This window comes from Balaenoptera borealis (genome assembly GCF_965194805.1).
Source record: "Balaenoptera borealis genome assembly, chromosome: 3".
Lineage (NCBI taxonomy): Eukaryota > Metazoa > Chordata > Mammalia > Artiodactyla > Balaenopteridae > Balaenoptera > Balaenoptera borealis.
This window is the reverse complement of record NC_138866.1, coordinates 10,787,545-10,810,120: the sequence shown is the minus strand read 5'-3', so window position 1 is coordinate 10,810,120 and position 22,576 is coordinate 10,787,545. Positions and strand designations below refer to the sequence as shown.

Below are 22,576 nucleotides of genomic sequence, written 5' to 3'. Positions count from 1 at the left end.
TGAAGTCTAATGTTTTAAAATATTAAAACAACTTACGATTATTCCTTCTTATTGTTTGTCTAAGGAAACTTTGCCTATCCTTAAGTCAAGAATATATTTTCCAATGTCTCCCAATAGAAGTTTTATGGTTTTAGCATTTATATTTAACATTTACATAGTCCATCTCAAATTAATTTTTATGTATGGTGTGAGGTAGGGGTTGAAGTTCCATTTTATCCATGTGAATACCTTAGTTATTTCAGCACCATTAAAAAAAAAAAAAAAGACTTTCCCTTTCCCCATTGGATCACTTTGGTGTCTGTTAAAATCAAATAACCGTATTAGGTTCAGTCTATTTCTAGGCTCTCTATCCTGTTTCACTGATCTGTATGTTGATCCTTGTGCTGGCACCACACTGTCTTGATTGCTGTAGCCGTATAGTAAGTCTTGAAGTCATTGTGAATTCTCCAACTTTGGTCATCCTTTCAAAGAAGGTTGATTTGGATATTCTAGATTCTTTACATTTCCACATAAATTTTAGAATAAGCTTCTCAATCTGGGGGGGAAGCCTCCTAGGATTGTATTCAGACTCTAAGTCAGGTTGGGGATAAATGATATCATAAAAATATTGAGTCTTTCAGTTAATAAACATGGTGTCTATTGTCATTTCATTTGGTCTTTGTTTCTCTCAGCAATGTTTTATGGTTTTCATTGTAGAGATCTTGCATAGCTTTTGTTAAATTTATTCCCAGGAATTTTGGTTTTTTAATGCCAATGTAAATGAAATTAAAAAAATTTTTGTTTTCTAACTTTTTGCTGCTGATATACAAATATACCATTTTTTGTATTAATATTGTAATGTAATAAACTAAATTCACTTATTAGTTGTAGTAGCTGTTTTTTAGATTCCTTAGAATGTAAAGGCAATTGTATGTAAAAAGTCATATCATCTGTGAATAGTGACAGTTTTACCTCTTTCTGAGTTTTATGCCTTTTACTTTTTTGTTACCCTATTGCATTGGCTAGGACCTCCAGTATAATACTAAAGATGTGAATGAGCACCCTTGCCTTGTTCTTGCTCTTACAAGAAAATCATTTAATATCTCACCATTAATTATGTTCGCTATAGGTTTTCGTAGGTGCCCTTTACCAGACTGAGGATAGTTCCTTCTATTTCTAGTTTGCTGAGAGTTTTTTGTCATGAATGCATGTTGAATTTTATCAAATGCACTTTCTGTTATCTATTGAAATAACTATGGTTTTTGCCCTTTATTCTTTAAGATATTGAATTGCATTGATTGGGTTTTGAATATTAAGTCATTCTTACATTCCTGGGATAAACTCTATTTGGTCATCGTCAATCATCCTTTTTATCTACAGTTGGAGTCAATGTCCATGAGGACTATTGGTCTGTCCTTTTTATTTTCATTTTGTTCCTTCTTGGTTTTTGTTTTGTTTTATTTGTAATGCTTTATCTGATTTTAGTTTTAGGGCCTCATAAAATAAACTGGGAAGGGTTCCCTCCTTTTCTAATTTTCGAAAGAGTTTGTGAGGGTTTGGTGTCATTTCTTCCTGAAGAACATTTTTGACCTATAAGTTTGAGCCAGCATATCAGGGTAGACAAGGCAGAAAGAAACAATTAGGTAAGATGGATTTTTTACTAGTTTTCCAGTTGGACTCTTTGATTTCCTCCTTCTTCTTTTCAGCAACTCAGCTACAATCACCTCTGGGAACATCCTTTCTGATACTTTGGTCTAAGGGGAAAGGCCAAATAATCATCTCTTGGCTCCCTGTTTTGACATGCAGTGGTAGTGCAGACGGTAAAGGGGAAAACTGCACATATCAAAGTCCTAACCTTTTTACAAGTACCAGCTCAGATGCCCCAAGAAAACTTCCCAGATCTTCCAGGAGGAATGAACATCTCCCTCCCTGCATTTTCCCTCAGAGGGGCTGCCTCTCTCTCTCAGCCAAGGACAGTTTCTGAGAGGATCTTGCTGATAATCCCCATCCTGGATTCTAGTCCTGACTCTGCCATTCTCTGGACTTGTAGCCTCTGTAGGTCACCTTTTCTCTCTGGCCTGGGAACCCTCATCTGTACAGTGGGGTGGCTGGAATTAGTCTGAGACCAACTCTGGCATTACCTGGTTCCCTCTTTCTAAAAATGTATCGTTAACAGGGATTCCATGTGACTAGAATATTTCATCTTACTAATGAAAATGACAGTGGGATATTCCGTAAGAGGACTGATGTGTATGTGAATAAGTAAGTAAATAAATACCTGAACTCATGCTGGTTGCTCCAAGATTCCTTGTGTTTTCTCTCCCTGGTCAACGCCAGCATGATGGTCCCCGGCAATGCAGCGGGGGTGGCCAAGCAGTTCCTGCGCTGTATATTCCATCAACTGGCTCCCAATGGCATCTTCCCGCAGCTGTTCCAGAGCACTATCAAAGGTAATTCATCCATGGGGAATCCAGACACCACAGACGTGGCTAGTCGCTGAAACCCAAACGCTACTAAATCTGATTGTTGTCTTTCCAGATGGGACTTTTTTACGGACCTTGGCCACGTCTCTGATGGACTTCAATGAGCTGAGCTCTGTTGCCGTCCTCAGTCAGCTCTTGGAGGTAGGTTTGCTTTCTCGGCACTCTGAGCCCCTGCCGAAATCACTGCTGAGGAAGAAATTCAAAGTCATTTAATTTAAGTATTAAATTTTAAATGTCAAATTAAATTTTAAGTAATTTAAAATTAAAACATTTTAAAAATGAAAATTGCCAACGCATAGAATAGTGTCAGTTGGACACTGCTGTTTAGTGTGGACGTACAATTTACTTGAAGCTTCTGGACCCCTTCACTAAGAGGCGGGTGCCAGGCGCGGTGCACTCACCTCCACAAAACTCTCCAGCTTTCAAATTGTATCCTGCATTGTATCCTGAGACTTGGATTCAAATTTCAGCTTCACCGTTTGTTTGTTGTATCACGAGATCTGGGTTCGAGGTCTGCTTATTTTCTGTATCATGAGACTTGAAGCCACTTCTCACCTCCACGGCTTATTCACTGTATCGCTTTACTTGGAGTCTGTCTCCTGTCCTCTGCTTATTAGCTATTTTCAGTTAGCTTGCAGGGTTGGCAGATTGCCGTGGGGACTTTGCTGTTGCTATAGTAGTCATCCTCAGTCTTTGGCCGGTGGAGTTTCCAACAAGCATCATTCACTGCTTTTCTTAACACCTAACCACACCAATTGTAGATCCTTAAAAGGTGTTTCTAATTTCCTGCTCACATTTCACCCTTTCTCACTGAGTCAGAGATCACAATTTTCCCCCCTAACTTGGTGTGGATTCGTCAATTTTTCCCTGTACTCCTGCTGGTTACAATGATTAGCCTTTATAGCAGGCACACGACACATGTTTATAGTGTGAATATATGATTTTTAAAAACTGATCTTCACCAAATAGCTGTATGAATTCCCACACTGTTCCAGCAGTTGATTGCCTATGCTTTGTGTTTTTAGGGTCTAAATAACAAAAAGAATTTACCAGCAGGGGGTGCTATGATACGCTGTTTGGAAAACATTGCTACCTTCATGGAAGCTTTGCCCATGGATTCTCCTAGTAGCCTCTGGACAATCATCAGCAACCAGTTTCAGACTTTTTTTGCCAAGCTGCCTTGTGTTTTGCCTCTGAAGGTAAGCTGAACCCAGGATTTCATTTTAAATTACTTCCTTACTGTTTGCAGATCATCTGGGTCTTGGGTGATTTAATGTTTCATAAAGGGCTATAAGGAGTCTCTGTTAGCCACAGAGTAGAGAGTGTTATTTAGCTTTTCTCTTCAAATGTTACAGAATGACAGTAATATGCAGTGGACATTTTGACTTAGTGATTTCATGTTTCCAGTTGAGTAAAAAATAAAAAAGTTCAGGAAGACGTTAGTAGATTGTGTTTATCTAGAAATTGTTCTCAAAAGGATATTAAATAAAAACATAATAGTTTCATCTAAAAGGAGACCAGACATATAATGTAAGCCTTCAATTTTAGAACATTATCTTAAGGGAAGTGATTGCTTTTGTGTGTGTGAATAAAGTACTTGAAAGACCAAGATGATATTTCTATTTGACAGCTTTACCCCTCCTCCCCCTACTCCCTCACCCCCTGCCCAATGCCATACCACCCTCCAAGAATACACACAAAATTACCTAGCTAGAAATCTGGTAGCCTAAGGAACATTTTCAATATGAGCCCATTAAATGCAAAAACAGAATGCTATACTGTCAAAACTGGAAGAGACCTATAAAAACCATCCTTTCCAATGCTCCCATTTTCCAGATGGAGAACTGCAAATTCAGAGAGATAGTGGCAGTGTAAAGATTAGAACTCAAGTCTTTTGATTCCCAATCCAGTGTCCTTTCACTAGCAGACTCCTAGAGTCCTTCTAGAACAAGGGTGAATTAGAGGCATTCAGGTCTCTATAGCAGGGAGAAAGGAGGTAGCTGGTAGTGGCCATTGCTGTGTCTTTGAACCTCATTGGTTCCACAAGCTTTTTGTGCTTTATCCAGGTCACAGATAAAAATATTCAACTTGCAGCAAAACTGGATCTGACAAGTGAAGTTACACGTTGGCAGCACTACTTCTGAAATGAATATTACATATATGTAAAATGTTTTAAAAAGACCAACCACCTCTGATAATACCTTTTCCCAAATTGGCAAATTTGGAAAATGCGACCCCCAAATAAGGTCTGTAAGGATGATAATTCAGGGACCCTTACCTTGGTGTATGCTGGTTTCTTTGAGTTTGAAATTACTGTAAGAAGCAGGAATACTGAGATCTTTGCCATCTCTCACATCCTGTGATTCTTATCTATCCAGAAATCTAGAGTAGTTGAATAAATCCAAGCAAAGAGAATTGGTACTTTGAAACTATACATGTACATAGCTATTGTACCTATACACTTAGGAAATCAAGTGCATGCATTTCTTTTTAAACATCTTTACTGGAGTATAATTGCTTTACAATGGTGTGTTAGTTTCTGCATTATAACAAAGTGAATCAGTTATACATATATATATGTTCCCATATCTCTTCCCTCTTGCGTCTCCCTCCCACCCTCCCTATCCCACCCCTCTAGATGGTCACAAAGCACCGAGCTGATCTCCCTGTGCTATGTGGCTGCTTCCCACTAGCTATCTATTTTACGTTTGGTAGTGTATATATGTCCATGCCACTCTCTCACTTTGTCCCAGCTTACCCTTCCCCCTCCCCGTATCCTCAAGTCCATGAAGCAACTGACAAAGGATTAATCTCCAAAATTTACAAGCAGCTTATGCAGCTCAACATTAAAAAAACAAACAACCCAATCCAAAAATGGGCAGAAGACCTAAATAGACATTTCTCCAAAGAAGATATACAGATTGCCAACAGACACATGAAAGAATGCTCAACATCATTAATCATTAGAGAAATGCATATCAAAACTACAATGAGATATCATCTCACACCGGTCAGAATGGCCATCATCAAAAAATCTACAAACAGTAAATGCTGGAGAGGGTGTGGAGAAAAGGGAACCCTCTTGCACTGTTGGTGGGAATGTAAATTGATACAGCCACTATGGAGAACAGTATGGACGTTCCTTAAAAAAATAAAAATAGAACTACCATACGACCCAGCAATCCCACTACTGGGCATATACCCTGAGAAAACCATAATTCAAAAAGAGTCATGTACCAAAATATTGAAGTGCATGCATTTTAACACGACCACATGGACCCTCCCTAAGAGCAGAGAGCCATTCAGGGCCATTCATTGCTTAGGAGCTACACACTTTTAGAGAAGGGGTGGGGCAGGCATGGCAAATTCAAATGCCTGTAGGGCGGTGCTATAATGAAAATATTTAACTTGAACATGGACTAGTTGGAAGCATTGCCAGCTGGAAACAATTAGTAAACCTGATTTGTAACAGTCAGTCCTGTCCAAAGGGACCCTGACTGCAAGGTTAATGAGTGGAGCGGAGTGAGATAAGAAGGAGAATGGAGACCCTTGAGAACTGGAAAGCACCAGTCCTTTCTAATGGGGTCAGCTGCTCCTCCACTCCAGCCAATTGTTATTTGAGAATGCAGTCCTCATCTCCCCACGTTTTCTAAGATATTTCCTGACTTCCTTCATAGGTCACTGTGGGGACCTGATGAGCAGCCGGTTTTCAGCCCCTGGTTTAAAGTAATGTAAATGTCACATCAACTCCTATGGGTATTGAGCAGATTAAATAGACCAATGGTTCCCTTAGAAGGTATTGATACTTGTGAAATGCTTTCAGAATTTATCTGAAAACTAGCCCTGCTGGATTTTGTCTGGGCACTGCCTCTGATCATCCTATGCTGTGTATTTAATCTCTGGGGAAAATATTAAGCCATTGAAAGACCTTCTGTAGTTTGTTCTCATCAATTTAGAGAAGTGGATTTCAAACATCAGTGTGTGTCAGTGTCCCTGAAGGACTTGCTAAAAATCTGACTCCTGGGCCTTACTCTGAGAACTTCTGGTTCAGTAGGGGTGCGACCTGAGGATTTGCATTCCAACTAGTTTCCAGGTAATAGAGGTGCTGCTGGTCCAGGGGTCATACTTGGAGAAACACTGGCTTCGTTTGTACTCTCTTAAAGAGGTTCATATTGTACACAGCTGCAGAGATTTCACTGTAACCTGCTATTTTCATATATTTAACAATGTTAAATAATATCATTGCTTATTCTTGCTATAACATTTTCCCCCAAACCCAGTACACATTATTTAAAAAGTACATTTTGATGTGGAATTGTGCCAAAATATGCTACTTGATTTGTGAGGCATGATTTTCTCTTGTAGGAATTTTACTGCTTTTTCTTAGGTTATTGTTATATCTTTTCGTAGCAGAGAAATGACAGATGAAACGTTCTTTATTTGGACTAATAAGCCTAATGGTTTTAAATTGATCTAAGTAGGTTTTTTTTTTCAACATGGCCTTTCACAAATTAATAGACCTCTTTAGGATTGGGCACATTTAATATCAATTAATATTATTTAATTGTTTAACACTGTTTAATTAATGGTTTAATTAAATTTTTAAAGCTAAGAATTATTATTTTTTCAACATGAATATATGGCATGGAAAACTGTAAGGAGGCAGCTATATTTCAGATTTTTTTTTCCTAAAATAAATGCTTAGAGGAAATATATGAAGCAAAAGATATGTTAAGAAGAGTACTGACTTTTACTTTCTTTGTATTTGTTCATAGTGTTCTTTAGATTCCAGTTTGAGAATTATGATCTGCCTCTTGAAGATACCCTCTACCAATGCCACAAGGGTATGTATGTTTTAGAAAAACATAACCAATTGGTTATTTGGTTATTTTTTTAACCTAAAAAGACAGGCATATAGCAAGCAATAGTGAAGAAATAGTTATCACATACTGAATGCTTCACTTTCAACCTTTTTTTTTAAATTTATTTTTTAGTGAAGTATAGTTGAATTACAATGTTGTGTTAATTACTGCTGTACAGCAAAGTGACTCAGTTATACATATATATACATTCTTTTTCATATTATTTTCCATTTTGGTTTATCACAGCATATTGAATATAGTTCTCTGTGCTATACAGTAGGACCTTGTTGTTTATCCATTCTAGATATACCAGTTATCATCTGCCAATCCCAAACTCCCAATCCATCTCTCTCCCACCACCCACCCCTTGGCAACCAACAGTCTATTCTCTATGTCCCTGGTTCTGTTTCTGTTTCATAGATAGATTCACTGTCATATTTTAGATTCCACATGTAAGTGATATCATATGGTATTTGTCTTTCTCTGTCTGACTTATTTCACTTGGTATGATAATCTCTAGTTGCCACTTTCAACCTTTTGAAAGTGCCTAGTATGAAGAGCTCTAATAGATTACAGTATCGTTGGTCCTTTTAGTCCTGGGCCATGTCCACCAGTTCATCCTCAGTACTATGAACTCTTAGTCCTGGGCCATGTCCACCAGTTTATCCTCAGTACTATGAACTCTTAGTCCTGGGCCATGTCCACCAGTTCATCCTCAGTACTATGAACTCTTAGTCCTGGGCCATGTCCACCAGTTCATCCTCAGTACTATGAGCTAGATGATCCTTCCAAACACAGATCTCATCACACTGCTTCCTTGTTTAAAATCTTTGATAACTTCTCACTTCTTTTAAGATAATGTCCAAATCCCTTAATGGAGCATACAAGAAGGTACTTCATTAACTTGCAAGCCTACCTTTCCTAGTTAGTCTCTGGCTACTTGTCCCATCCCTGTGCTTCCTGTGTACTTTCAGAATCATCATCATTATCATCATCGAAACAATCACCACTGTTTGTTGAGCACTTACCATATGGCAGACATTGTGCTAATTGCTGTACATTTATAATCTTATTTAATTTCATACTTCCTTGCCTTTGCTTAGGCCATTTCCTTTGCCTGAAATGCTTTATACCCTTGCTGCTGAGTGAACTCCTTCTCATTCTTCAAGATGAGAATCTGAATTCCATTCCAATTTTAAAAAAGCTCACATTTTCTGTAGCAGCTTCCTCCTATATCAGATCCCACAATACCTGACAGAGCTCTCTATATGAGCAGTTATATTATACTGAAGTCTCCCCAGTGAGCCAGTGAGCTTTATGAAGTCCAGCACTGTGTCTCATTTACTTTTGTATTCCTGGCTACATTCCCAGGCTGCATTATATGCAATAGTGCAATAATGTGTATTGCAATGGCTTGTAGCTACTAGTTAATATACCAAGAAGGCACATCCCCTGTAGCTTTTTACCTTGACTGTGCTTGCATAGGCTTATGGTTTATGCTGGAAAATTGCATAGAGATCATTTGATTTAGTCTGCTCATTTACAGATAAGGAAACAGGCTCAGAGAGATGAAGTGTCCTGGCCAAGGTCACATAGCTGGTTACTGGAAGATCTGAGACTTGAATCTAGGTCCTCTGATTTCAAGCTTTTTTGTCTGTTGTACCACATTGCCCCATTACCATGCTGCTTTGCTAGATAAAAGAGCAAGTTTCTATATAGGTCTGAATTCAGGTTTCTTTTTTTGACCAATAAGGATGTATATCAACCAGAGACATATTCCTATCCCTATCCCTGTTCATTCATTATTAGTGTTTTAAGGCAACAACATTTATACAAAGCAAACAATACTGAATCAATAGTACTATTTCAGAGTGTCTCTAAGATTTTCTGTATGGAAAGCACTACATGGTTTCTGCGGGTAATACAAATAACAAACATAATTCCTATCCTCAGAGGCAGCTAACATGTAATGAATTCATTTTTGTATCCATAAGGAAAAAGGACCTCAAAAATGCACATATTCTTTGATTTAGTCATTGTTTTTCTGGGAATCTATTCTAAAGAAGAAAATGCAAATTTCATGCAAAAACATATTTATTGAGATGTTCTATATAATAAAATCTGACTCTTGTGGCCATTAAAATGGATCTTTATGAAGAATTAAATAGCATTGGAAATTTCGTACGTTATTATCTTAACAAAATGTAGTATTATATATACGTGTAAGATTTCAGCTGAGTAAACTGGTGTGTGATGAAGAAGAGAAATATATCAAAATGTTATCACTGGGTGATGGGAATATGGATGACTTTTATTTCCTTATCTGTACTTTGCTACAGATCCTGCGTTTGCACACTGAGCATGTGTTACTTTTATAATCCAGATAGTTAGGACCATAGAGGTTGAGAAGTAGTGGAAATCACAGCATCGAAGTCTTTTGGAGCCCAATTAAAATCCTGTCTTCCCTACAGAGCAATTCTCCCTCTGGAAAATTGCCCTGGAATTTGAGTTTGAATTCCATTCAATGGCTGTATGGCCTTAGGCAAGTTACTTGCCTACTTAGCTGCCTCAGCTGAAGAATGGGGATATTAAAGCTTCAGAGTTATGGTGCAGTTCATAACTAACAGTGATGGAAGGCTTTCTGTTGCCAAGTGCTTTACATACATTATCTTCTTTAATTCTCACAACACTATTGAGATGGAGGTCATTATTATCCTCATTTTACAGGGAAGAGAATTAAGTCCAGAGAGGTTAAATCACTTATTCAAGGTCACAGAGAGCTCAAGTTTGCAAACACTGGTGTGAAATTCTAGAGCTTGTGTCATTAATTATTATAATATACTGTCTCCCCAGGATTGTTATAAGAAATTTAAATGAGATAAACGATACAAAAGCGTGTAACTCTGCCTGATACTTAGTAGGTGCTCAATAAATGTCTCTAAATGACTTAAGAAAGCATAAGGATCTAAAACTGACCTTTTATGGGTGGGATTCAGATGGGGAAACCAAAACTGACAGCCTTCCTGGTAAACACTGGCAGGAAGCTGGGTCCTGATGTGTCTTATCTAAGCTAATAGTGCTTTGGTACTTACGTGCAAGGGTGGTTTGTGCTACTTAACTGAGATGACAGGCTTCTAGAGGAGCTGTGTCTGATGAACTCACACATGCCTAAAGACTCAGAGAAATAGAGTGGGAGATCCTAAAGCAAACCTCACAGAGTCTTGATTGCTGGGGGTGGGTATGAGGATAAGATTGGAGTTAGGTAGGTTTATAAATGATGCCACATGGAAAAAGTGGATTTTTTTTTAGCAGTAAAATGATTACGTCATGCTCTTTGAGCCATTGATTGAAGATTCAGTTCTGTTCTTGTTAGACAAACAGGTTTGCTACAGTAGCCACCCGGCAACAGATTTGAAATTAAGAAAGAGTGATCCCATTAGTTAAGGTATCATTAGACTTTAGTACTTTTTTTTAATGAAAGAATCAGCAATTGATTTTGGTTTTATTTTGGCCCCAATCTCATTGCAGAGTTTGTTGGAACCATTTTCAAAACTGCTCAGCTTTGTAATTCAGAATGCCATCTTCACTTTGGCCTACCTGGTGGAGGTGTGTGGCTTATGTTACCGAGCTTTCACTAAGGTAAGGTTGCATGTGTGTTTATGTGTCCCTGGGAAACAAAAAACTGGCAGAAACATATTCTTTCTAATCAGTATCAAATCCCTCTTAGGTTAATTTGCCTCAGTATAGTTAAAAGTGAGTAATTCTACTGAGGTCTAATAAAAATCATTAGAAGGAAACACTTTGCACACACAAATATATAAACTATACGTTAAATATGCAAATTTGGAGAACTGAGGGTCATATGGTTTAGAGGAGAAGAGGTATTTTGAATGAAATGAGATAATGGTCCAAATGACCTCTAATGTCCTTTTCAAGTTCACCATCCTATGATTAGTGGGCAAGCCATCAGTACCTATCAATTTTATACCCAAAGTAGAAAAATATCAGCTTGTCATTTGTAAAAGCCTGTGGAGAGCTCCTTAATTCTCATAATTTTTCTGTCTCCCCAGTTCTGGGTTCTTGGCCTCTGAGACTGTAATCTCATCTTTTGTCATCTTGCTTTGATAATGGTTTCTCTATTGCATTATCTTTAGTTTCCCCTGCCCCACTACTGAGGAAGTGGAAAAGTACTGCTTGCCCAGCGCATATAGCAGCCTTGTTGGTGCTGATAGACACTATCCTAATGGAAAAGCAGAAGGCAGGACAAATTGAGAGTGTTTCTGTCCTTAAGAACAATGTGCAAATGTTACTTTTCCAATTTCCAAATTTTCCAAGTTTATTTTCAGTGGGGTTTCTGTTTCTGTTGTTCCCTCTTAAACATTCAGAATACTCCTTTATTCACGTTGTCCACTTCTACAAGCCCTTTAATTTCTCCTAAAAATCTAATTTTTATCAAGGTTTTCATTCTATTTAAAACACCCTTGTCTCCTTTCTTACCGTCTGTGTCCATTCCACCATGTTAAGTGTTTCATGATATCCTTCTCTTTAATCTTTCTGATTATAAACTGTTTATTACTCTGCCTGGAACAATATGTTTTCTAACTACCAAAATAATCAGTATTTTTTTCTTCTTTCAAATCCTTCCTGAAAAATAACTTCTTTATCTTTTTTTCACTTAAAAAAATAGATCTGTAAGACACAGCAGCAAATATAATGAAAAGATATTCTATTTTTAGAATTCACTTTATTTCTTTATTTTCTTTATGTTTGATTTGTTTAAATTATATATTTTATAGAGGAGGAATCATAATGAGTTTGTACTTTCTATGCTGTGTACTATAAGTATTGATTACAGTGGACCTTGCACTATTTTGAATTCAGGATATTTTTGGTTTTAAATATTCATTATGCATTATATCCCCTCATAATCTATCATAACTTTAGTGCCCTCTCTCTTCCGGTTGTCATCTACCCTTCTTCATTCTGCAACTCAAAATGACTATTAGTTGTAGAAATCTTTGATCTAGGGCCTTCCCACCTTTTTCACAGATAATGAGAAACTATAAGAAATAGCTAAAGAAATAGCAGTATCTAATTGAGGCTTCTTCTCAACTGCTTCACAATACTGTGTTAGCTTCTGTTGCACAACAAAGTGAATCAGCCATATGCATACACATGTCCCCATATCCCCTCCCTCTTGAGCCTCCCTCCCACCCTCCCTATCCCACCCCTCTAGGTCATCGCAAAGCACTGAGCCGATTTCCCTGTGCTATGCTGCTGCTTCCCACCAGCCAACTATTTTATATTCCGTAGTATATATATGTCAATGCTACTCTCACTTTGCCCCAGCTTCGCCCTCCCACCTCATGTCCTCAAGTCCATTTTCTATGTCTACCTCTTTATTCCTGCCCTGCAACTAGGTTCATCAGTACCATTTTTTTTTTTTTAAGATTCCATATATATGCGTTAGCATACAGTATTTGTTCTTCTCTTTCTGACTTACTTCACTCTGTATGACAGACTCTAGGTCCATCCACCTCACTACAAATAACTCAATTTCATTTCTTTTTATGGCTGAGTAATATTCCATTGTATATATGTGCCACATCTTCTTTATCCATTCATCTGTCAATGGACATTTAGGTTGGTTCCATGTCCTGGCTATTGTAAATATTGCTGCAACGAACATTGTGGTACATGTCTCTTTTTGAATTATGGTTTTCTCAGGGTATATGCCCAGTAGTGGGATTGCTGGGTCGTAGCGTAGTTCTATTTTTAGTTTTTTAAGGAACCTCTGTACTGTTTTCCATAGTGGTTATATCAATTTACATTCCCACCAACAGTGCAAGAGGCTTCCCTTTTCACTACACCCTTTCCAGCATTTATTGTTTCTAGATTTTTTTGATAATGGCCATTCTGACCAGTGTGAGGTGATACCTCATTGTAGTTTTGATTTGCATTTCTCTAATAATTAGTGATGTTGAGCATCTTTTCATGTGCCCAAGAAAAGACATGGAAAGGTAATAGCTTTGGAGACTATTTGGCAATCGAGCAGTCTCAATAACTTGAAAACTGTCCCACTTAAAATGCTAGAAGTGATGGATGAAATGTAATAAACATGATTTTAAATATATAGCAAATTTTATAAGAATGAGAGTTGCAAAAATGAAAAGGGAATTGAGAACCAGAGTGGTAAGCATATAAGCTGATATTGTAGCAGTCTTGGGGTAGAGAAGTTGATTGTTTTGGTAATTTAGTAGCTTGAGTTTTTTGTTTTTAATTGAAGTATGGTTGATATACAATATTATATAAGTTCCAGGTGTACAATACAGTGATTCACAATTTTTAAAGGTTATACTCCATTTATAGTTATTATAAAAACTGGCTATATTCCCTGTGTTGTACAATATATCCTTGTAGCTTATTTTATACCCAATAGTTTGTACCTCTTAGTCCCCTACCCCTTTCCCTTTCTCCACTGGTAACCACTAGTTGGTTCTCTATGTCTGTGAGTCTGTTTCTTTTTTGTTATATTCCTTAGTGACTTGAGTTTTAAAGCCCATACAGAGAAAGGAAATGAAGTCTTGGGACTATTTCAGGCTGAGAGTTGGAGCTGAGTTGTCCCCAGGAGAAAGCCAGAACCCTTGAAAGGCTATATGTTTGAGAAAAGTTTGATTTGGAAAGGATATATTCTTATATGGAGGTGACAAAGAATGGGCTCTGTCTGAGCCTGGGAACTGAAAGATTTGTAGTTTCCCTTGAGAATTAGTAAACATGAGCCTATCTTTGAACATGTTTAGAATTTGAATTTGTAATACCTGCATGCTCTGTGAACCCCCAAAAGTCAAATAAATTGGTGCTGGGCAAGTAATTGCATTGGAGTGTCTGGCAGAAGCAAGCTCAAAATCAATCCTCAAACCTCTCTGGAGGGATATGCCTTCAACCTAGGCCCAACAGGATTCCCATAATTAAAATCTGGATGAACATGAGGTCATGATCTAAAATTACAAAACGTGAAGAAATAATCCACCATGAGCTACTTTAGCATAGTCAACAAAAATCAAGATTATTCCCCCTAAGAACTTCCAATATTAGAACAATGTGATAGAGACTATAAAGACATACTCTGAATGATAAGCATTAAAAGATGAATTAAAAACATGAGAAAAGATGTAGTCACTTAAAAAAAAAAAACCAGATAGATTTGAACAAAGTAGAAATTCTAGAAATGAAATAGTCATTGACATAAAAAAAACTCAGTGGACAGGTTAGAGAGCAAATTAGACATAGCCAAAGAGGGATTTAGTAAAATGAAAATAGATCTGAAGAAATTATATAGCATGCAGCAAAGGGAAATAAAGAGATGAAGAATATAAAGAGAAGATTTAGCCAGTAAATTTGAAATCTTGGGAAACAGGGACAATTTTCTAGAAAAAATGTAATATGTAACAATCAGAAAAAAGATGGCTAGACTTAAATGATGAAAAAATGGAATCAGTAGTTAAAAACCATTCCAATTTATTTTTAAACATCTTTATTGGAGTATAATTGCTTTACAATGGTGTGTTAGTTTCTGCTTCATAACAAAGTGAATCAGTTATACATATACATATGTTCCCATATCTCTTCCCTCTTGCATCTCCCTCCCTCCCACCCTCCCTATCCCACCCCTCTAGGTGGTCACAAAGCACCGAGCTGATCTCCCTGTTCTATGCGGCCGCTTCCCACTAGCTATCTATTTTACGTTTAAAAACCATTCCAATTTTAAAGACAACTTTCATTAAACATTTAAGGAACAGATTGATCTCTACTTCATGCAAACTAAAACAGAGAATAGAAAAAAAGGGAACAATTTGCAACATATTTTATGAGGCCAATAGAATTTTGATACCAACCAGACAAGGGCAATAGGGGAAAGGAAAATTATAGGCCAGTTATACTTCAAAGATGCAAAAATTCTGAATGAATAATCCCAAGTTAATGCATTAAAAATAAAGCCTCACGCTCAGCCATAAAAAAGAATGAAATTCTGCCATTGGAAGCAACATGGATGGACTTGGAGGGCATTATGCTAAGTGAAGTAAATCAGACAAACAAAGACAAATACTGTATGATATCACTTATATGTGGAATCTAAAAATACGACAAACTAGTGAATATAACAAAAAAGAAGCAGACTCACAGATACAGAGAACAAACTAGTGGTTACCAGTGGGGAGAGGGAAGTGGGGAGGGGCAATATAGGGGTAGGGGATTAAGAGGTACAAACTATTATGTATAAAATATAAGGATATATTGTACAACATGGGGAATATAGGAAATATTTTATAATAACTATAAATGGAGTGTAACCTTTAAAAATTGTGACTAAATATATTGTTCCCCTGGAACTTATATAATATTGTACGCCAACTATACTTCAATTTAAAAAATTAAAAAAAACTAAAGCCTCATGACCTAGTGAGGATTTTCTTGTAATATAAAATTGGTTTAAATATTAGAATATCTATTTATGTTACCATGTTGCCAGATTAAAGGAGGAAAAGCTTTTATCATTATCTCAAGAGATACAAAAGAAGCATTCTATATAATTCAACATCCATTTATGGTAAATCTTGTCAAACTAGGAGTAAAAGGGATAACTTGATAAAGGGTGTCTACCAGAAATCTCTAGGAAACATTATACTTATGGTGAAATGCCAACAGTAGTCCCTTTAAAATCATAAGTTAAGACAAGAATGGCCGTTATCACTGCTTCTATTTGCTATGGTTCTGGAGGTCCTGCTCAGTTGAGTAAGACAGGAAGAATAAATCAAAGTATAAGGATTAGAAAGGAAAAAAACTCTCCCTTTTCATAGATGATGTGATTACAAATGAACTGAAGAGAATCTATCTATAGACACCTTTTTATAACTTTTATGAGAATTCAGCAAGGATGCTGATACAAATGAACATCCAGAAATCATCTACCTTTAATTATTCAGCTACAAATGATTATAAAATATACTTTAAAAATAGCATTTATTGTGGTAACAAAAAATGAATCTAACAAAAATATGCAAGAATTTTATGGAGATAACCAGAAAATTTTATTAAACAACGTTAAATAAATGGAGACAGATCTCATGTTCATGAGTGAGGACCCAGCATAATAAAGATAGCTAATTCTCACAAAACAACCTATAAATTTAGTATAATTCCAATAAATATCCTAGACTTTCTCTCCTGATACTGATGGACTAGATAATTTGAACATATCCTCCCACTGGATTTGAAAAGTTTCTTAAAAAAGTGAACAAACTATTTTCTGAAAACTTTAAAAAATCAACAAAATGCTAACCAGATATAGAATTACCAGGCTAAGATCTGAGAGAACACAGAAATGCAAAGATGTGAGCCTAGCACTGAAGACCTTTTTTTGCCCTGGGGCTGTTTGCCTATCTGAAAGATGTGACAATTCTGGAAGATCCAGGAGGCTAGGGGGGAAAAAGTCAGAATCCAGGACCTTCCAAGAGTGGAGACTCTCTGATCCTGCACCTCCCGCACCTTTTGGCTGGGACCACTAAGTAAAGATAACCCAGAAGTAAAGTGGTCCTCACATGGACACAGATCCCTGTCAAGACCTTTGGTGGCCCAAGATAAGATATTACAAGGCTTGTATGTGTATTAAGGTAACCCTGGATCACTAGTACCTCCAGTACCTGGTAAAAAATGAACAGAAAGCTCTTTGGAGGAAGATAACATTTCGGGCCTCAAATTATTTCTAAAAATATTTTTAAAATAAAGGATGCACCATGCAAAGATAACCAGACATATGAGGAGGCAAGACACCACAAGTGAGAATGAGTAGAAAGAAAAGACAGTGGATACAGACCTACAGGGTCTCCAATAAGTTGGTTATGATCAAGAAAGGACACATAGGGGACTTTGAAGGTGCTTGTGATGTGTACCCAACTTGGCTGCTGATTACATGAGTGTTCAATCTATGCTAATCTGTTTATCTGTTCACTTGTATTTTATGTACTTTGCTGCATGTGTGCTATATTTGACAATAAAAAAAGCTTCCAAAATTGAAAATATTCTAGCATTGCATTAACAAGGACAGATCAATGAATTTCAGTATGTTCATACAATAAAACATCATTAATCTGTTTAGTTGAAAGAATGAGAACTATATGTATCAACAGGGACTCACTTCAAAAATATAATGGAGTAAAAAATTATAAGTTGCAGAAAGATATGCATTGTATGATACCATTATAGAAAGTTTAAAACAAGCAAAAATAATAGTAAGCCTTATAATGGAGGTATACATATGTAGTAAAAGTGTAGTACATGAAATAATAAGCACCAGATTCAAAATAGTGGCTATTTCAAAGAAGGGAGAAAGAAAAGAGAGCACTGTATAGGTAGCTTCAACTATTTCTGTGATGTTTGATTCTTGATAAAAAGTATTAAATCAAATAAAGCAAAATGCTATGATTTAACAAAGATGGGTAATAGGTATATGATATATTCCATCTCTCTATTTTTCTGTATGCTTGAAATAGTCCACTTAAAAAGTAAGTTCCTTTTGAGAGGATATGAGACCCTTTCAACAGTGTTACATGTTTTTCTCTAAATCATTTTCTATTGAAAAAAATCCTTTTAGATTTGTTTAGTTTCTGCAGTTCTTGGAACCTCTCCCCTGTGAATAAGAACCAAATCTCGTGGTTTCAGTCTTTAAGAGATAGCCTATCTTTTTCTTATCCATTAAATTATGTGTTCTCAGTGCTTCACTAAACTCATTACAAACACAAAAATGCCCTTTTTCTTTTTTCTTGGGTTTATTTCTTAAGGACAGTTCACTATGCATTTTAAAATACTGTTTCTTATTTCTGATCTGTGAATCTTTTGGAAGCTCTTTTGACATAGGTCTATTCTAATTGAATTTTTAGAAATCGCTTACCTTCTTCTCTCTTGTTTTGTTTAGGAGAGGGATAAATTCTATTTGTCTCGTAGTGTTGTTCTAGAACTCCTGCAGGCCCTGAAGCTTAAATCTCCTTTACCGGATACAAACCTCCTTCTGCTTGTGCAGGTAGGCTTATGCCTCATTTCACTTTTCATGAAATTCACTTATGTTTGGAAAATTTAAGGAAGGTGTGGGACATACGCATAAATTAAATGTCTGTCCAGAGATAAGAAATAATATATCTTACGTAAGCCATGATCTGTCTGTCACTATGCACTTGGCACTTCCACTGGCTAAGAAAGACCAGAAAAGGAGTATTTATTTTGTTCCTACTGTGGAACTAGTTCTGTGAAAGACAAAAAAGAAGAATGAAACGATAATGTGTCCGCGAGAAGTTTATGGTCCAGTAGGTTGGAGGGGCAGCCCATTAATGGCTACCAGAGCTGAGGCAGGACTAAGGAAGCCAAAAATGAGTGACCCCAGAGGCTGAGGTCTGATCGCGGAGTCACATGAGTATGGATGGGTCGCCAAATCTCTGTGAAGCAGAAGTGAAAGTGAGGGTGGGCCCAGCCAGATATGGTCAAAAGGCAGGACCAGTCCAACCAGGGTGGGTGGTGGGTGTGAAAGAACCAGCACCACAGGAGCCCTAAGGCAGGGGGCGGAGCTTGAACACATACCAGACAGGCTCTAGAGAACTTGCAAAGATTAATGCTTTTGGTTGTAGGGCTGCTTACGAGAGGCTCTAGCTCTCCATCCCTGGCATCCTTAGCTCAGCATCTTAGGCAAGTGTGCAGGTTTTGATCACACAAGACAGGCTGCGATGAGTGCCATGAGTGAGAAAGAGACGTAGATAAAGTCCTAGGGGGGAGTTAAGAGCAGGAGGCATCTTACCTCATATGGTGTGAAATCAGGGAAGACTTCATGAAGGAAGTGGCGTTTGAACTGGGTCACAAAGGACTGGTGGGTGCAGGCCAAACTCTGCCTGGGGTTGGAGTTCAGCCTCAGAGGCTGGCCGTCTTCAAGCAATAAAGGGAGGCTTCAGCAGAAAGGTGGAATAAATTTAGGAATAACGACATGAGGATGGGGTTTAGGAAAAGGCTGGCCATGCCAGGGGTGTCAGCAAGGGATCAGGTAAACTGGGATCCTGCCTCGTATCCCGAAGGTTGAGCCTGGTTTTAAAGACTTGGTCGTTGAGCTGCAGCTGGGATCAGGGTATCATTCCGACTGCCTTTGTGCCAAGTACCCAGGAAGTGTGTCACAGCTGTTTCAGTTCTCCCTGATGAGCGTTATGGCCAGTCCCAGAGTCTGGGCCTACAAGGTTGAGCTTAAATGACTGAAGGAAAATGGGAGCTTGATATCAAGGAATTAGACAGGTTTCCCTGAATCTTAGGTACCTTGGGTGCCATTTGGAGAGATGAGGGAGAAGGGGAAATCAATGGAGCATCTATTAAGTGCCAGGCAACATGCTGGGGCTTTATATATCCCCCTCGCTTACTCCTTACAACCATGAGAGGAATTGGTCCTGTATCGCAGATGAGGAGACTGCGGCTCAGGGGGGTTCAGTGACTTGCCCAAGATCACACAGCTGGCATAAGTAGCGTAAGCACCTGACCACAGTGTCTAATCAGTATAGAGCACAGCCTAGTCAGGCCCCGCACATCACTTGCCCGGATTACCATAATAGCTCTTAGCTTTTTGCACCGTTCATTTCTCTCCACGTCAATCCAGTCTTATAGCCTATGGCTGCCTAGAGGAATTTTGCTAAAGCTCTGCTTTTTATCATATAACTCTGTGCATTGAAAACCTCCAGTGACCTTGTGGTACCCGAATTGTCAAGGTCTTCCATCATCTGGCCATATTTGACTATTCAGCATTATTTCCCACTACAAATATTTACTGACCACCTATCTTCGGCTAGGTTCTGGGGGTATAGATATATAAAGGCACAGGCCCTACCCTTATAACGTGCTAACCAGTATACTGAAAGTCTGTACAGTATATAAACTACTGTAGAGGAGGGAGTGGCCAGCTCAGCCTGGGAAATGGAGGAAAGCTCATTAACCGTTATGAACCCCGACCTGGCCCAGGTGCTGGGGAAACAGAGATGAATAAGTCATGGCCCCTTCCTCCCAGGAGTTTCCTGTCTGATAGGAGTAGCTGACATCGAAACAAAAATTCCCAGCGCAGTGTAATGGGTACGGTAGCAGAGGTGTGTACTGAGTAGGGGAGTGGTGTAGAAAAGGGATTGTATGTTTTTGAAGGGCGTGCAGAAGTTCGGGGGTTTACCTGGGAGAAGAGGATGAATACCCTTGTCATTAACCATTTAATATCCACTAACTGGTCCCCATCTTCCCCCACCTTATACTAGTAATCCTTGGGAACAGAACAGAGTTTTTCTCAAAGGCTTGAGATTTAATAAAAAGTTGGTATACTTTCCCCAGGCACAATGATGCTTTCTGAGAGGAGTGACTGCTGGAAAATGATGGCAGTGGATGTTGGGCATGATATAGTCAGAGTGAAATGGCTCCCATTGTACCAAGATGCTGGACAGCCCAAGAGGGAGACAGAAGCAAAGCATAGCCAGGAAATATCTGTGTTCCTAAGAAGAGACAGATTGACTCTCTTCCAGTGGATTGCCACTGGCCAGTCCTACCTCTTCACACATCAGCAGCAACACCACTTTTGAGTACAAGTAACTTTGATGCAACTGACCATAAAGGTTAATAAGATCAACACTGGTTTCGAGGAGAGGGCAGGTGAACTAGGCTTGGTGAAGTAGCCCATGAGAGAGTTAAGGCCAGCAGGTTGACAGTGTCTGGAAGTCACTTGCTTCTGATAGCGTTTAGATTGGGGACATGCCACCTCAAAACAACCTCAGTTTCCAGGCCCTGAAGGTACTTTCCTGCGGGCATCGGAGGCTGGTCCCTTGATTGCCCTCAGTCTTGAGCAGAGCAGGTCTGTGTGGTTGATCTTCTTGGGTTCTAGCACCCCACTTTGTGACTGCAGCTGGGGGCGGGTTTTTCTCTGAAGTACATTAGCTGGCTGTAATAAGCACTTGTCACAAGACAGTGAAAGAACACTGACAGTTTAAATTGCTCAGTGCTTAAGGAGACCATGAAAACAGTGATTATTGCATCACAGCTAGGTGAATAAATAACAAACACAAATTAGCTTTAGGAAGAAAGAAGACAAAAAAGTAAATTCTTCTGTATATTTTGGATTCTCTCATGCCATTTCAAATGTATAACATTTTCATCTTTAAAAACAAATATGTATTTGTCATTGAGTCATTAAGTTAAATTTAAAAATCAAATTGTAAAATTATTTAGATCAAAGAGATATCCGGGGGACATTTTGAGATCATGCCCATGAGGAACAACCTAGTGAGTAATATTTCGACCTTCTCCAACAAAAACTATTAAACACCATGCCATTTTGATGTAACATATCCTTGTTCCATAAACTCAGAATAAACCAGTAATGAAAAAATTACTGAGAGAAATAAAAGTGAGGCATACCTTAAAAAAAACAAAAGTAGTTCCCTTTTCCCCGCTGTGCTTCCTGGCTAAGTCGTGGAGAAAAGTCTGCCACGGGGCCACTCACGGGATGAGGGAGAAGCATCTTTTGTCTCTCTACAGAAAGCGGTGTATCTTTCTGCAGGGTTTCCCCGTTCCTTTTTCTCTTGCCCTTGACAAATGTTCAAGCGGGTAGCAGAAGTGGTAGCCTGTTCTCTGGTAGTTTCTCTTAAACCAGAGAATCTAGCATGGAGTCAGAGAGAAGCTTTCCCCTTTTCTGGTGGGCAGTGTCAGTTCCTGGTACCTGGAAGACCAGATTCACAATATGAACAGACAATGTGTCTGGGGCAGACAGCGACTTCCTTCTTGGATATCATGACCGTCATCTCAGGACACTGGAGGCGGCTCTGTTTAACTGAAGATGCAACTTGGAAAAAGAAAAGAAAGTAACAACTGGAAGGAAAAAGTCCCCTGGTGGGAAGGGTGAGAGGGAGGGATAGATTGGGAGTTTGGGACTGACAGGTACACACTGCTATATTTAAAATGGATAACCAAAACAAGGACCTACTGTCTAGCACAGGGAACTCTACTCAATATTATGTAACAACCTAAATGGGAAAAGCATTTGAAAAAGAATAGCTACATGTATATGTATAACTGAATCACTTTGCTGTACACCTGAAACTAACACAACATTGTTAATCAACTACACTCCAGTATAAAATTTTAAAAAAGATAAATTTCTTAAAGCTTAGAAGTAAAAAACAAAAAAAAAGTCCCCTGGTG

General features: G+C 38.2%; 1 protein-coding gene across 8 annotated transcripts in view; it reads left to right on the top strand.

Annotated features, from left to right (window-relative positions):
* UNC79 (unc-79 homolog, NALCN channel complex subunit) overlaps positions 1-22,576 on the top strand; it is a 257,982-nt gene that overhangs the window by 198,482 nt on the left and 36,924 nt on the right. For all 8 annotated transcript variants that reach the window (XM_082384436.1, XM_082384433.1, XM_082384434.1 and 5 more), the window contains 6 exons: positions 2,317-2,429; positions 2,518-2,603; positions 3,488-3,661; positions 7,238-7,306; positions 10,853-10,963; positions 18,297-18,401. In XM_082384436.1, the coding sequence (XP_082240562.1) occupies positions 2,317-2,429; positions 2,518-2,603; positions 3,488-3,661; positions 7,238-7,306; positions 10,853-10,963; positions 18,297-18,401 (658 nt within the window). The remainder of the gene's footprint in view (positions 1-2,316; positions 2,430-2,517; positions 2,604-3,487; positions 3,662-7,237; positions 7,307-10,852; positions 10,964-18,296; positions 18,402-22,576) is intronic.